This window comes from Nannospalax galili, unplaced genomic scaffold (assembly GCF_000622305.1).
Source record: "Nannospalax galili isolate Female #2095 unplaced genomic scaffold, S.galili_v1.0 scaffold85, whole genome shotgun sequence".
Classification (NCBI taxonomy): domain Eukaryota; kingdom Metazoa; phylum Chordata; class Mammalia; order Rodentia; family Spalacidae; genus Nannospalax; species Nannospalax galili.
This window is the reverse complement of record NW_008358866.1, coordinates 3,219,395-3,236,933: the sequence shown is the minus strand read 5'-3', so window position 1 is coordinate 3,236,933 and position 17,539 is coordinate 3,219,395. Positions and strand designations below refer to the sequence as shown.

General features: G+C 39.8%; 1 protein-coding gene across 4 annotated transcripts in view; it reads left to right on the top strand.

Moving 5' to 3' along the window:
* Positions 1–17,539, top strand: part of LOC103725176 (multidrug resistance protein 2) — an 87,577-nt gene that overhangs the window by 64,474 nt on the left and 5,564 nt on the right. For all 4 annotated transcript variants that reach the window (XM_029558322.1, XM_029558320.1, XM_029558321.1 and 1 more), the window contains 4 exons: positions 2,900–3,000; positions 4,183–4,323; positions 6,911–7,067; positions 8,197–8,394. In XM_029558322.1, coding sequence (XP_029414182.1) covers positions 2,900–3,000; positions 4,183–4,323; positions 6,911–7,067; positions 8,197–8,394 — 597 coding nt within the window. The remainder of the gene's footprint in view (positions 1–2,899; positions 3,001–4,182; positions 4,324–6,910; positions 7,068–8,196; positions 8,395–17,539) is intronic.

The following is a 17,539-nucleotide window of genomic DNA, read 5'->3' as shown; positions in this document are numbered from 1 at the left end:
TTCAATACACTATCATTTTAGTTTCAGAAATGAGAAAAAAAGAAGTTAAGGCTGAAATCTTGGTTGGCACATATGATATTAAACATAGAAAAAGGTTACCAAAAGACTACTAATGAATTCATTCACAAAAAATATACATTGTACAAGATCAATATATAAATACCAGTAGTTGGTCTACATGCCAGCAAAGAAATCACAGAGATGGGAATTCAGAATCCTGTTTATCATAGCTACAACAAAATCCCTAGAAATAGCCCTAAAATTATAATTGCCTAAGGGTGTGAAAGATCTCTACACTGAAAATTATAAAACTGTTGAAAGAAATCAAAGACAGTAAAGGTAAGGTCTCCCATGTTCATGGGTTGGAGAACTAATGTTAAGTCCGTATTACTCAAAGCATTTTACTGAAAAGTCAACCTCTACCAAAATATCAATGACATTCTTCATAGAACTAAAATTAATATGAACATGTAAAAGACTGTAAATAGCCAAAGGAATATTGAGTATAAACAGCAAAGCCAGAGATACAGTGAGAAAAATACCATGGCTTGACATTAAAAAAAAAAAAAGACTTGTAGAACAGGATAAAGAAATCCATGTATCTCCAGACAATTGATTCTCAGCAAAGATGACAAAACACACACATAGGAGAAAGGGAAGCTTCTCAACAAATGGTGCTGAGGAAACTGGATATTTGCATGCAGAAGATTAAAATTTGAGCTCTCTCTCTCATCCTGTACAAAAGATCTAGCACAGACAACTTCCTGGATCAGACTCGAAAAGCACAGAAAATGAGAGCAAGAATTTGCTCACGGGATTATTTCAAGAGAAATGATAAGCAGAGTAAAGAGACCATCTACAGAATGGAAAACACACAAAGAATGGGAGAAACATCTTTCCCAGCTGTTCATCTGAGGAAGATTAACGTCTAGAATATCAAAAACTGAAAACTAACAAATTCAAGAATTCCAATTTAAAAATGAACACATCTGAATATTTTTCAAAGAAATGCAAATGACCAAGAACTGTGTGAAAATTCCTCAATATCATTGTCCAATGAAATGTAAATAGAAACTATATTGCTACTCCATCTCACCATAATTAGATGACCACCATCAAAAATTAATAGATACTGGTGTGGGTGTGAAGGAGTAAGAACACCAAGCTGTAAATACTAGTGTGGCCATTTTGGAAAACAGTATCAAGATTCATCACATTAAAAAACAAAACAAAACAAAAAAACCAGCCAGGTGTGGTGGCCTGTAGTTCCAGCACTTGGGAGGCAGAGGCAGGCAGATCTTTGTGAGTTCAAGGCCAGCCTGGTCTACATAGTGAGTTCCAGGGCAACTGGGACTCCAGGGAGACCCTGTCTCAAAAAGACAAAAAAAAAAAAAAAAAAAAAAAAAAACTAAAAATAGAACTACCATATCAATTAAAAATCTGAAAGAAATAAAGTCAGCCTACAAAAGAGATAGCTGCATTCATATATAAATTGCTCACTGTTCACAATAGCCAAGACAAGAGAATCAGCCTAGGTAGCTGGCTAGAGATGAAGGGTTAAATAAAATATGGTATATGCATATCTTTTAGTATTATTTAGCAGTGAAGAAGAAGAACATTCTATCATTTGTGGGAAAATAAAACTAGAAGATGCCATACTAAATGACACAAAGCAAACAAAAGTGTGTGCTTTGTTTCACATGTAGAATATTTTAAAAGCTGAGAGAAGAAAGCTATAAAGGACTGGGAAGGGGTGGGGAGAGAGAAGTAGGTGGATGTGACAGGAATATATGAAATAGTGGATCCTGTTAATTTGTGACATGAATGTATAGGCATGGTAGATCCTGTTAATTTGTGGCATGAATATATAGGCATAGTGGATCCTATTAATTTGTAGTCTTTGACATAGTATTTTCACGTTCAAGAACTTTCTAAAATAAATCAATATTGACAAATGTTCATTCATAAAGAAACTTGTCAAAAGCTTGTTTTTAAATAGGTAATGTTGCTAGGGATGCCTAACAGGTTGCTATAGTAAAGTTGTCATCAGCACTCCCCTATATGTATTTAATAATTTTGGAAAATACTCTTGGTTTTATTAAGATAAAAAATTATAACCAAATACAGAATCCAGAATCTATTTTATTAAGAATGCAAATGCTTGACAAAAAAACAATATTTAAGTTAATGTCTGAAAAACACTAATATTTACCTTTTATTACCTTTTTATCTTTGCAACGTATTCCAAACATTCTTAGGTTTTTAATAGTGGAAATTGTAAAGAGAAAAATACATAAATATCTCATTTAAAAAATATGAGAAGCCAAGAATCATAGAGCATTGCCATTATTTATAGCACTCAGGAGACGAAGGTGGGAGGTTATCAAGTTCAAGGGCAGCATGGGATGTTTAGCAAGACCCTGCTTCAAATAAGTGAATAAACAAAGTGAAATGATTATAAAGTTAAAATTTCCTTGTCCACTGTAGAAGAAAGAGCACTGCAAAAGTGCTGAATTCTCAAGTTACTTTTTCTGGGGGGAGTCTTTTTGAGACAGGGTCTCCCTGTAGTACCAGCTGGCCTAGAATTTACTTTGTAGACTAGGCTGGCCTTGAACTCACAGAGATCTGACTGCTTCTGCCTCCCAAGTGCTGGGATTAAAGGCATGTGCCACTACGCCCAGTTTTAGGTTAACTTTTTAAAGCCATATAGAGCTAGTGACTTTAGGCAATCTGAGCTTCACTTTCTACAAAAAGTAAATTTAGTTGAGCTCCAAAATCTAAAATGAAATTTCATAAATTACTCTATATTAACACTTTGGTAACATGTTAATTTTAATAATATAGTTTATAGAATTCAAATGAATTGCCTTTGTTTGACCTTGTGCTTGATCTGTTGCAGATTGCTACTGAAGCAATAGAAAACTTCCGAACTGTCGTTTCTTTGACTCGGGAACAGAAGTTTGAAAACATGTATGCCCAGAGCTTGCAGGTCCCATACAGGTAAGAACCCCTGAAGAGTAGGAGGGGAGTCTGAGGAGTGTTCAATCAGATTTATTTTCAGGATTGCCTTAGCCAGGAGGTAGAGTGCAAGTGGAGAAAGATCTAGAAGGGAGCCAGTTGGGAACCACCTGAGTTTATCCAAGAGAGAAAGGAGAGAATCTGAGCTTAGGCAGGGACATCTGCGAGGTAGACCTGGTGAAGGCTGTGACAGGAAGTTGGGGGGAGCGGCAGGGAGAGGGCATTGGTAATGACGCTGATGACCAGTCGGATAATGACTCTGCTGTAGTTCAAGTGAAAGTTGTTTATGGAACATGGAATTAGAGGTGTCCAGGGACACTGAGAGGTGGTGGTTCCTGAGGATGCATTCTGTTCCTTTCTTCTCCGGTAGAGACCATCTCTTCTTCCTTTAGCACCGCAGTATCAGGGGCAGCTCTAATAAGTGATGAGAACATGAGCACCCCAACCCCAAAGACTCAGTTCTCTAGGAACAGGAGATAGCTGGATCTTGCTGATGGGTTTTCAGATACTTTTTTTTCATAATCACAGTGGGACCTCTTTTCTGAAAAAGTTTTCACTTGAAATACCAATATATGGCAAAGATAAGAGTGAAGTTGACGAGTTTAAATAGGGGTAGGACATTCAAAGGCCTGCCCAGTTCTCACTCTGTTCCTGCCCACACCTCCACACCCAAATCCCATGCTTTTTTCTTCCCACAGCACATTTCTCCTTAAGTTCCTCCACTACCCTGATAATGATCCAGCTCATCTTCTAGATCCCCAAGGGCAAGACATGCCTGTACCCAACACCCGTGTTGTCCATAGCTTATAGGTGTTGCACAGATATGTGTGGGATGAGTGTTTACTCTGGAGGACACTGGGCTCTATGTCCTATAGTGGGCAAAGGAAAGGACCTTTCATTCATTAATGTAAAAGAAGCTCTTTACAGAGTTGTAGGCTCCGTTTATCTTTACATCAACCCACTGAGATGTAGTCATCCTATATCAAAGATGGAGACACTGGCTCAGAGATAAGGTGGTTTCCTAAATCCCCAAAACTATAATAAAATGTGGATCAAGCTTAATTCCTTAGAACAGGAATTTATTTGTGTGTGTCAGTCTATGTGCCCCACTGCATTTTAATGACTAACAAATGAAGCGGGGTAACTTTTGGTTGTTCTTTACAGAAATGCTTTGAAGAAAGCACAGATCTTTGGGATCACATTCTCCTTCACCCAGGCGATGATGTATTTTTCTTATGCTGCTTGTTTCCGGTTTGGTTCCTTCTTGGTGACACATGATTTGATGACTTTCCAAAATGTTCTCTTGTAAGTATTGAATTCCTGAGTGGGGAATTATTTGATACATTGCTTTACTCAATGCCTTTGAACTAATGAAATTTGTGGACACACTAATATTAGGTTTATAAAATCAGTCTTCTAAGTAGTAAAGCCCAAGGGAGAACTGTGTGAAAGGTAATCCATTTGAACTAGATCTCACATATTTAAATGAGTAAGGGCAAGATTCACCACCTGTGTGACTTACTTAGATGTAGTGTTAAAATTTTCAGTATATTTCTTTAGCATAAATAAAAAGTCCCACCAGGTGTGGTGGCACATGCCTTTGATCCCAGCAGAGGCAGGTGGATCTCTGTGAGTTCAAGCCAGCCTAGTCTGGTCTACATAGTGAGTTCCAGGCCAGCTGGGACTATAGGGAGACCCTGTCTCAAAAAGACCAAAAATAAATAAATAAATAAATAAATAAATAAATAAATAAATAAAGTCCCATTAAACCAGGCATGGTGGTACCTGCCTTTAATCCCAACACTTGGGAGGCAGAGGCAGGTAGGTGGATCCCTATGAGATCAAGACCAGCCTGGTCTGCATAGCAAGTTTCAGGTCAGCTGGTGCTACGGGGAGAACCTGTCTCAAACAAATAAAGAAAGTAGGGGAGGACATCGACAACTGGGCTTGGTATCTATCAGATCCTTTCAGGCCCGTGCTGACTGTGATTCGTATATCACAGATTTGTAAACTGCAGGATGTGGTATGTAAAGAGATCTGTCTTTGTTGCATAGTTCACAGGTCTTATAAGAATCAAATGACATTCCAGCAACCAGCCATTAAGCCTCAACATTTATTTTTCCCATGTCTCAGTCATTTGTGCTGATCTGGTTTGGGCATAGGCGCTCTCAGCTCACCTCACTTCCATGTACAGGGGCTTTAGAGTAGCTGGTTAGAATCAGAGCTCTTCTTTCTGTGCACCTTGTCTTCCAACAGCCTTGCTTGGAGCTGGTAGTGGCAGGAGAGAGAGGAGAGAGAGGAGAGAGGGGAGAGAGAGAGAGAGAGAGAGAGAGAGAGAGAGAGAGAGAACAAGAATGAAAAGGCATAGCATATGAGACCTCCTGAGTCACAGACTTACACCTAACAACAGTGATTTCTGCTACATCTTGCTGGTTAAAGAAAGTCACAGGGTGAACCTAGATTCAAAGGGGTGGAAACCACAGTTCACTTTTTAAACAAAAGCACTGCACAGGTCAGGGAGAGATGAAAGAATTGGCCATTTTGTATCAGTCACACTGATATGCATTTAAGGAAAAGTGTTTGATTTTAAAACTTTTATAATTATTTTTGACAATTCTTCCTGGTTGCATAATTTGTTGTTGTTTTCACACTACTCTTAAATAATCATAAACATTTTAAAACATGTGCTGTTCAAAATGAGAAACATATCCATAAAGAAGTTCTTTAATACATTTTGTTTTCTGGGTATATTAATTAACTTTTCCTGTTTCTGTCATATAATATCCTAAAAAAAGCAATTTAAGGGAGAAGGAGTTTATTCTGCTCACAGTTTAAGGGGACACATTTCATTATGGCAGCAGGAGTGTGAACCTGGCCAGCAGGTAACCCTGCATCAGCAATCAAATAGCAGAGACTAAACAGGAAGTGGGTCTGGGCTTAAAGCTGCCCACAGTGACCCACTTCCTCTTGCAAAGCTCCATATCCTAAAGGTTATGCAGCCTTCCCAAAGAGCCCCCAGTTGGGGATCAAGTGTTCAAACACATGAGTCTTTGCAAGATATCTCATAGTCAAACCACAATATCCTTCCATTCTTTCATATTTAAAATACAAAAATTAAAAAGTAGTAGCTGACTTCCTTATCATCATTGTTCATGTAAGTACAAATGATGTTCACATGAAGATACTAAACTACCCACTAATACTCCAATCTAGTAGATAAGTCAACATCTCTTCCAATATTGTCCAATAGAGAAGAAAATAACTTCAATTTTAAACAAACTCATCAACATATAAAAGAAAACAGAACCATCTTACCATGGCCCTGTGACAAAGAACACGAGCAGTTTGCTACAGTTCCCAGGCAGTGGGGTTTGGCAAGGGACAAGGGGATCAGGGGCACAATCTCTGGGTAGGGTGCTGCTGACCTGCTTTGGGAGGAGCAGGTGAGGGCAGCCCTTCCTTCTCGATAGAAAATCTTAGTCCAGTGATTGTAATCTACTTCTAGCAAACGGGGTGTCTTCGGGGAAGCCAGGTGGACTTCTTTCCAGAAGGTTCCCACTGAAATTAAAGCATTCAACCTAGAGTCGATGAAGGACTGCAGGGAACTCATTCTCTCTTTCTTTGGACACTCCCCTTGAGAAAACCGGGCCAGCTCCTGGCTGAGGTCTTCTGTCTTCTAGTGTACTTGTGGCATCACCAGTGGGCCAAAGTGGGTGGTGAGTGGTATCATTTCCAAGCAGGCCCAGGCTGGGACTCTGGTGGCTTCTTCATAGTTCTTACATAAGGTTTTTCTGTATGCATCACTGTGGTCATCCAGCATCCTGCTCCCAGATGTAGATGCTTCCATTGCAGCCATGACTTTCATGCATGTCTTTGGTCTTTTGTTTTTCAGGGTATTTTCCGCTGTTGTCTTTGGTGCCTTAGCAGCAGGGAATGCCAGTTCTTTTGCTCCTGACTATGCCAAAGCCAAAGTGTCGGCATCACACATCATCATGATCATTGAAAAGGTCCCCGAGATTGACAGCTACAGCACAGAAGGCCTAAAGCCTGTGAGTTTGTTCTTGCAGTTACATGATATACTCCAACTTCTTGCATGAAAGTACTTGAAGGAGAATTTAATATAGTTTGTATGATTTTATTTACTGATTAAAATATAAAATTTTCTAGATCTTGGGTTTATTTTAGTAAATGTTAACATGTATTATAACCCAGTACATAGCAAAATTACAGAGAGATAAGAATATTGCCCCCTTTATAGGCAAATTCTACCACTCGAGTTTTCTCTTATATAGATGATTACTGTAGAATAATAGCTTTATCACATTTGTGTTGTACATTGGGTTGCATGTACACCTCAAGGCAGAAAGACATTAAGATTTTTTTAATTCCATTTTTATTTATTTGTGTGTATGTGTAGATGCACGCATGCCACAGCACACATGTGAAGGACAGAGGACAACTTGTGGGAGTCAGTTCTCTCCTTCTACCATGTGGGTTCTGGGGATCCAACTCAGGTTGTCAGGCTTGGTGGCAAGTGCCTCTACCTGCTAAGTCATCTCGCCATCCCAGGCATCATTCTTTTGAGCTTATTTTCCAAATTCTAGCCATTTGAAATGGTTTAAATGAAAATGGTTGCTAGAGTTCATTGAAGCTTCTGGTGGCGAAAGGTCTGTTGCAAGCTGTTTGAAACAGTCATGGCTGGAATAGTGTTTTCCCCAGCTGAAGCTGTGTGTCTGCAGCAAGCAGCTGTAATTGCAGTGTTACTTCCTCTAGGCATCCATGGTGTTGTTCAAAGCATCCAAGATGGCATTAGAACAGCTCTTCCAGCAGCCAAAGACACTGCTTAGCTCACAGTCTTCTCCTTGAGAAAGCCAGATAACAAGAGAAGGGCCTGTCAAACAACCTGATTTTGACACTCTCAAACATTCATGTAAAGTATTAAAAGGGTGCTTACAATAAAGACAATGACTGCTCAACACAGAACCAAGAATTCTAATTTAACACTATTTAATAGTATTTAACAATGCTTAACAGTGCTTAAGACTTGCCCCAGTACCCAGGGATAGACCCTCCCCCCTCCAATTTGTGTCATCTTCTGACACTTAGAGAGAGAAGGAATTAGCTCTTGTGTTTTCAGTATTGTCATAATCAAATTTACTATTGTTATTATCATATTAGAATATGTTGGAAGGAAATGTGGCATTTACTGGAGTCATGTTCAACTATCCCACTCGACCTAACATCCCAGTGCTTCAGGAGCTGAACCTTGAAGTGAAGAAGGGCCAGACACTGGCCCTGGTGGGCAGCAGTGGCTGTGGGAAGAGCACGGTGATCCAACTGCTTGAGCGCTTCTATAACCCCCTCTCCGGAACAGTGGTGAGCACACACTTTTGTATTCAGATCATTTCAGGTTTTCATCATCCAAATGCCTGCATATTGTTAACACTTGATTATAAGCCATGTTTTTTCATATCTTCAAATAATAGTCCCATTGAGAAACATCTGATAGCCTAAGTTTGATGTCTGAGCTGTGCCATTTGCCCCAGCCTCCTCTATCAACAGTGCTCTTCTGTCTTCCTTGACAGTAGCCATCTTTACCACCCATCTTCCTTACTGTGGTTAAATTTTAGCAGATATGAAAAAGGCAGCAAAAATGAGAGTTGCTAGAAAATAGAGAAGAGGCTCTAGGAGTTGTGGGGTCTCTCCCTTCCCTCGGGGGTCATTGGCCACCATTCCATGAGGACAAGGGGAGCAGAAGTGACGGACGGGGTCAGGACGGCCAGTGAGCACTGACGGAAGAAAACCCTTCCGGGGAGGCAGGTTCAGTGATACAAACAGCTCCAGACTCAGTGAAACAGCTCCATTTATTCAGTGGGAGAACTAGGGAAAATATAGTGTGGAGGCAGTAGCCAATGCTTCAGCTGATAGGTGCTTATAGTATGCTTTATTTACATGTGGCAGGAGGCTCCTATCATCCGACTATCGGTCAATGCCTAATTATCATATAGAAAAAACCTGGGGGTAGTTTTTACTCCAGGTAACTATGCCGAAGGTCATGTTCCAAATAAGGTCAGGCATCCGTGCTTGGCAGCACTCTCCAGGTAAGTCAGGCAGAGAGCAGGAGGCCCCCTACTAAGAAGGGGAGTCCTTCCATATAGTACTGAGCCCCTTAGAGCTATCCGGACATGAAGGACCACAACCCTAGCAGCAGGGTTCCCCAACAAGGAGTGACAGGGGAATGAAACCCAAAGATGGGGTATGTTTCAAGAAGATGGCCAGTGAGGACAAAGGCAGTGTGGGTAAGGTAGGGACTGAGAAGTCCTGATAAGATTTGACAGTTAATGGACTGTTCCTATCACTTTGTACTCTTAGTGAAGAAACGAGGCAATAGGAGCAAACAGATGAGTGTGGCTAAGGGATGGTTGGAAGAGGACATGGAAATTTAAGTGGGTGGGCTGTGAAGATCACAGGTAAAAGGCCGGTAAGAACAGGAGTGACCACAGGAGGCAGTTCAGGGACTGTGTTTTAATGGGAGGAATATGGAGTGGTTTTGTGGCAGTGAATTTAAGTGAGTATGGGGTATAGGAGAAAAAGTAAAACAAACAAAAACCCAGAATTTAGAGCAGGAAATTGTGATTCAGAGTATATAACCATTGCAGAGATGTGAGTAGTTATGCACAGAGTTGCTCATCAATTCCAAGGGACCCTGGCTTCAGTAATGTCTGAGATGAAAGAATTTTCAATCTGCCATCTATGGCTGTTTTAACTTCCCCACAGTAATTACTCAAAACCAATAATGATTTTACTTATTTTTACTCCTTTTTAAAAAAATTTGAGTTCTGATTTTATGCTTCAGATTGATTGTTAAAGTTTGAGCAAAGAACTCTAAATAAAGTCTTTCTAATACTGATAGCAATTAGAGGAGATACTACCAGAAAGGGATTAAGGTCCTCAAGAGAGTTTATATACAGCATGTTAAATGTTGTACTATAAAGAATTGTAGACCAGCTGTGGTGGCACATGCTTTGAATCCCAGCACTCGGGAGGCAGAGGCAGTGGATCTTTGTGAGTTCAAGGCCAACCTGGTCTACATAGTGAGTTCTAGGCCAGCTGGGGCTACAGGGAGACCTGTCTCAAAAAGACCAAAAAAAAAAAAAAAAAAAAAAAAAAAAGTTGGAGAGGGGAGCGGTTTAACCAAGGGAAAGAGAAAAAAATCTTGCAACATTAAAAAAAAAAAAAAAAAAAAAAAAAAAAAAAAAAAAAAAGAGTTGTAGGATGTAGCGGCTTTAACCAAGGAGATAGGAAATATACTTGCATACATTTCATTAAAGAAGTGAGGCCTGGAGCTGGCCCTGTGTGGCTGAGTAAGATTTGTATATTGCAGAGTCATGGAGCTGGCACTCAATGCAAGAGGTGATATGGGCTGTGGTTAAGAGATTTGATCCCAGTGTGGCAGTTTTGCCAGTTCACCTGAAGTGGAATTTAGCAGAGGTATTAGTTCCCAAATTTTTCTGTTACAGTCTATGAAAGATTTTTGAATTTTGTAACTTCCTAATGCATTCGTGATTGCTTTCCAGTAGAAAAAACACTATTACTATCATGCAGGCAAGCTATAAATCCTGGAAGCTCCCTGGAAGAGGAAGATGAAGAAGAGAAAGAAAAAAGGCCCCCCATGGGGGATAAGCAGCTTCATGGCGGGGATGGGAGCTTTAGAGAAAGAGTGAAAAAACCCAAAGTCCCAGGAAAGCATTATTAGGCTCTGACTAGCATCCAAAAGAAAGAGAAAGAAAGAAGAGTCAGAGTTATGCCTTCTGAGTCAGGGCACAGTAAGGTGGCCTCTGGGTGACTGTACTAAGGGCAGAGATTCTGGGAAGGAAAAGTATATTATCCCATTAAAGGAATAATTACCCTCTTACCTGTTTAGCATATTTAAGTTGAACTTCCCCAGGGGTGATCCTTTGGCCAGGTGATTGACCTGTCCAACTGGAGTAACTCTTTTATTTATTTTTGTTTTTTGAGAATTTCACATATGAGTCTTGGCTTTATTTCCATCTTTCCCAGTCTCCCTCCAACTCTTCCTGTATCCCTCCACTCCCTCTCAATTTCTTCTCCCCTTCTTTAATTATTATTGCTATATATGCATGCATACATTTATAAATATACATATATAATGTACTGAGTCCATTAAGTGGTGCTCATGTGTACCTGTGCTTAGGGCTGCCAATTTGGGATTAGATAACCTCTCAAGGAGTTTAGCCCCTGGAGAAAACTGATTCTCCCTCCTTCAGCATTCATTGATTGTCTGTAGCTCTCCATCTTGAGGTGGAACCCTGTGATGTTCCCCCCACCCACCTTGGCATGTCAACTGGCTTTGTCATTATACAGAGCTCAGACTCCCACACTGTGGAGATTTCTTGGTGCAGCTTCCCTATCATGTCTAGAATGCATTAACTAGCAGCAGGTGTCTTGTCCCTCAGGCTCTTACATTCTTTCTGCCCCCTCTTCTGCAATGTTCACTGAGCCTTAGGTGTAGACGTTGCATTGTTGATGTGTCAGGGCTGGGCACCTCACAGTCACTTATTCTCTGTATTTGACTAGTTGCTAACTTTGTAATAATCTCCATTTGCTGCAAAATGAAGCTTCTTTGGTGAGTGGTAAGAGGTATACTTGCCTCTAAATATAAGGATATGTATTTAGAATACAGTAAGAAATTTTGTTGGTCTAGGGAAGTAACACAAGTAGATTTTTCTCTAGGATCTATGACCTCTCCAGCCATGTGTACTTGGCTATGTTTGCAGTACCATGCATGATTTCCTCTTATTGAGTGGGCCATAAGTCTAATTAGACAGCTCTTGACTATCCACAAGGTAAAAGTGCCACTACTGTACCAACAGAGATAGTTTGCTGAGCTGGTCATTGTTGTGGTTCATATACTTCATAGGTGGGTTTCTATCATTGGTCAGTTTTCTCCCATGGTGGCTTGCATAGTATCTTCTGATATTTTGAGAGCTAATGTTCGGAGAGTAGGCTTTCAAGTCAGTTCCAGTTCAATTGCTCTAAGTCCCATGTCTGAAGTATGTTGTGTCTTCAGCAATAGGGTTTTACCTTCAAGTTCTGGAAGGTGATCAAGGGTTGTGGCATAACCTGTATTATTTTGGGAGTCTCTTGGACTACACTGACGAACAACTGAAAGGAAAGTTTCCCTTGCCTGTACACATGCACTCACATTTATATTATATGCATATTTTTCAGTAGGCTTTATTAAATAATTGCATTTTGCTTTGGTTTTTCACAGTACTTAAGCAGTAGTATATAGACCCCCTTCCTCCCTCCCCAGTTAAAGTACCCCTATTTTCCCCATTTCCCCTTTGATGTCTCCTGTTCCTGGATTAAGTCTTAAGGGAGGACACAATGACCTGTTTTCACCCAGAGGTAGTTTCCATTCTTTACTGTAATAATAGAAAATAGTAAAACAATTACATAAGAGCATTAGGAATAATGATTCTATAAAGATATTAACATAAGCAGAACATATTATAGAACATGGGCCGGTATCATTTCAGTTCCGTGTAGGAAATAGAAATTCCTCTTAAATAGTTCAAGTAAATGAGTATTTGATAAAGGGAGTTAGGTGCTTACTCCTTGCAAGAGTTGAATGAATGGAAGTAAAGGAGGCTGCCTCAGAATCCCAAATCACAATTCTGCAGCTGTGGTCCTATGACTAGGAAGCTACAAGAAATTATGCCCATGTCACAGTTGTTCCTAACTTGTAAATCAAGCTTGGTTTGACTGTTGCAAAAACTCCCATCTTTCATAACAATGTCAGCTTCCCACTGTTGCTGAAGGAGAATTGATGTCTGCTTTCCAGATTTTAAATAATAACTCTCACTGGTAGAATCTGACTTACTTTAAGAACAAGGGGGTCTGGAAAAGAGTTTTTAGCCTTATAGTTTTTAGTATATAGCGAGGTAGACAGAAAAGAAAGTGAAAGTGAAGAAAGCTAATTGAGCAGGACAGTAACCATCTCAAGACAACCCTATGTAAATGTATGGAAAGCAGCGTATTCTCAGTTATCACGGGAGTATTTGTTACCTCCCTCTGTGCATTTGCACTGGAGCCTTAAAATACAAATGTTCATAACTGTCAGACTTCTTGCAGAAGTGTTATGTAATGCTACTCCTGGAGACACGAACAAATAACTACTCCCCCAGCTAAGGAACCAGTTACAGACCAAAGTAAGAACACTACTAAAATCCAGCTTGGTGAAGCAATGAGTTTTACTGGGGTTACTTAAGAAGTAAGGGTGAGGGGTCACTTCAGAAATGACTCAAAGACAGCTGCACTCAAAAGCCCACCTATCATGGATGGCAGGACCTAGAAAATACTGCACAACCTGCAGGCAGCTCAACAGATTGGAGAATGTTTCTTCTAGGTGGCTCAGTTGGTCTGCACCTCTTCCAGGCAGCTCAGCTGGTCTGAGAATGTCCCTCAGCAGTCTGTATGGCTTATATATGCTTGGAGAGGGAGGAACCTAATGAATCTGATCAGTTCAGGGACCTCCTAAAACTTTTGAGTTGTTTATTTCTGAACTTAATGAGCTTCCCTCCAAGATGGAGGGTTACATCTCAGAGAAAATTGCTATATAGCAAGAAGTATCTCCAATAAATTCAAGTAAATATCCCCAGTTTCCTAAATATCAATTAATAACCCTAATTAATTAATAACCCTAATAATTCTGTTAGTATTAATAGGTAACTACCAGTTCTTTTTTACTGTCATGTAAGAAGAATGCATTTGAGATTCATTTGGTCATAAGAATTGAAGAAAGGACTTAACCTAGAGAACCACAATGGAATCAGGAAACCTTCGTGGCCAGTGTTGAGCCTTGAGTATCTTTGAAAACTTCCAGTGCATAATATAGTGGTCTAGGAAGCTAGTAAAGAGCACAGCCATCCTGGATCACTCAAGATGGCTAGGACCTAGGCCTGTATTCTTATATTTTCTTAGGTAAATGTGATGCTAAAACCATAGTTTTTGGACTATGAACTAGTACATTTGAAGTAAAGTTTAGGTTGCATTATGGAAAATCTTGAAATACTAAGTTGGAGGATTCTAAAGACAAGAGGATCTGAGTTTGTGCTTTGTGATCACAGTTTTAGGAATTTTTTTTAAAAGATTGATTTTTATTTTTAATATATTTTATTTACTATTTTTATTTTATGTGTATGAGTGTATTGCCTGCGTGTATGCAAGTGCACCTGTGTTGTACAATGCCCTTGGAGGACAGACGAGGCTGTCAGATCCCCTATAACTGGAGTTATGGACAGTTGTTAGCTGCCATGTGGGTGCTGGGATTCAAACCTGTGTCTTCTGCAAGAACAGCCAGTGTTCTTAACTGCTGAGCCATCTCTCCAGCCCCTGATTTTTATTTTTAATTTTGTATATATGGTGTATCTGTGTAGAAGTATGTGCACATGTGAGTGCAGTGCCTGTGGAGTCCAGAAGAGGGCATCAGATTCCCTGGAGCTGGAGTTATAGGTGATTGTGAGCCATTTGACTTGGGTGCTAAGAACTGACCTGGGGTCCTCTACAAGAGCAATATGTGTTCTTAACCACTGAGCTATCTCCCCAACCCTTTGGAGATTATCTTTAAAAAAAAAAAAAAAACTTAGAGGTTAAAGTTAGGGACAGAAGTGAATATTTAGATATACCTCCATGCCCTTAAAAAATTGTTAGATATTTTTATTTTACTTATTTTGTGTGTGTGTGTGCTGTGTGTGTGTGTGTGTGTGTGTGTGTGTGTGTGTGTGTATCCTGTGTATACATGGAGACTAGAAGAGGGCATTAGTTTCCTCTGAGCTGGAGTTACAGTATTTGTGGAACTTGCAACTTTTCCCGCCTGTGGGTACTGACATCTGATCTCCAGTCCTTATGATTAAACATAAAGAGGTCTTAATCGTTGAATTCCTGATCCTCCTCAGTGCTGTGATGACAGGTATGTGCCACAACACCTGCTTTATGTGGTACTGAGGCACAAACCCAGGTTGGATATGATCAGTGTATTACATCATAATGAAATCCCCTGTTTTGTAGATTAATATTCATTAATAGAAAAGGTGAATATTTCAAAAGCAAAAAAAATTCATAACAAAGTTTGAATACTGAAATCTTCCTTTAAAATTATTTTTATTGTTTTAATTTTATGTGTATTAGTGTTTTGCCTGCATGTATGTAAGTGCACCTGTGTCATGTAATGCCCACAGAGGTTTGAAGAGGACGTCGGGTTCCCTGGAACTAGAGTTATAGATGGTTGTTAGCCACCGTTTGAGTGCTGGGAACTGAGCCCAGATCCTCTGCAAAAGCAGCCAGTGCTCTTAACCACAGAGGCATCTCTCAAGCCCATGAATACTGGAATCTTAAAGATTCTGGTCCCTTACATTTTCAGCAGCCTGGCCTCTCTTCCACTCAGAATGCTGTTTAACTCCCAGACTTTACATGAACTTAAAGGTTCTCGAAACTTTATTAACTTGTGTCTGCTTCTGGCCTTGCCTTTCTTCCCTTTCCAGTCATGCTCGGGCTGCATCGCAGCAGGATATTTATTCCCTTTGAGATAAAGATAGAAGTGCCTTGCAATTTTCTCATTGAAACTTAGAGCATAGCCAGTCATGGTGCTGCATGCCTGTAGTTCCAGCACTTGAGAGGCAGAGGTAAGTGGGTCTCTGAGATTGAGGCCAGCCTGGTCTACATAGTGAGTTCTAGGCCAGCTGGGGCTGCAGGGAGACCCTGTCTCAAAATAAACAAACAAACAAACAAAGATTTTAATATAATTAAAAAAAATAAAACTTAGAGTCTTTTAAAGGGGAACAGAAAATATCTTTCAGTTATTGGACACATATTACCAATCTAGTCTATGGTATTTAGATCTAAGCTCAGCTGTGTCTATTACTGTTAGACCATGTTAGAATACTCAACTTTGCTGTTTTCTTGTCTGTAAAATGGGTTTTAAAATCACAGTGACGGGGCTGGAGAGATGGCTCAGCAGTTAAGAGTACTGGCTGCTCCTGCAGAGGACCTGGGTTTGATTCCCAGCACCCACATGGTGGCTAACAACTGTTCGTAACTCCAGTTCTGGGGGATCCAACACCCTCTTCTGACCTCTGCGGTCATTGTGCAACATGGATGCACCTACATGCATTCAGACAATACACTCATATACATAAAATAAAATAAAAATAATAAATAAAATATAAACTTAAACACACACAAAAAATAAACTCACGGTGACCTCCTCAGAGTTGGGAAGATAAACAAGAGAATGTGTGAGACCTGTTTATTACAGAACTTAAAATGTCATCAGTGCTTGATATTATTACTTCATCCCATTTCAGAGTACATACACATGGAATAATACTGATGCAACATTTAATTATTGTATGAATAAAAGTGAGCAGTAGACTTAATAGTCTGGAACAGAAAAAGCTAGTCATTTTAATTCATTTTACCTCATTCCTTACTAAGTTTTTCTCTCCTAGATATGCCTTAATTTGAGTAAGGCTCTTGTGAGAAATTTTCATAAATTCCCCAGAACTCCTGAGTCTCCCCTCAGACCAGTGCCTTGCTTCTGCCACAGCAGCTGCACTTTGATCTTTTTTATATTCTGGACTCCCAACATGTTTTCCTTAAAGAAAGGATTCTTTGGCTAATATGGATTTTAAAGTTTTCAAATCTAATGTGTTTTGCAATTATAATTAGGGCCAAGAGTGTTATTGTATTCTATGGAATGTTCAGATTCCGTAAGACAGACTTACTGGAATCATTCAGACCTGCCTCTGATTGTGTTAGTGTGTGTTTTGTTTCCAGTGTTAAAAACAGATAAATTTCTTTAAAAGTTCTTTGTTCAAATTTTCATTTGTAAAGTACAATCCTCCATCTAATAAGATCTGCTGTTTAACTGTGTTCTTGAATGATTCTGTGTGTGTGTGTGTGTGTGTGTGTGTGTGTGTTGAAACTGACCTGGAACTTGCCATGTAGTAGTAGGTAGCTTATTCTTGCAATCTTCGCCTTAGCTGACTGAATGTTGGGATAGTGGGATGTACTGCCATACCCATCACAAACTTGTATGCTTTTTACTGTTTCTCTCCATCCTTTATTTTCCACTTTCACTTATTAAAATTGTTGGGAAGCCTAGACAGTAGATGCGCAGAGTTGTTTTCAATGGCAACTGGACTTGATAACCAAGGTCACAGTGTGCCTTCTATCCCTGTAACTGCCAGCCTCACAAGTAGATCCTACATTCCTGCATCAAAGATCTACCTGCTTCTGCATAGATATCTCCCAGAGACCCCAGATAGGCACATAAAATACAGATAGTATATGTGAATCAGTATACACTTATCACTGTTAGAATACCCAAAGCTGAGGCTGGTGTCTTCTTCAGAAGGAATGAATGAGTCCCTCACTTGAGGGAAAAATTGTTTTGCAAAGGAGATCTATTGAGTGGGTATATCTGCATCAGAGAAGG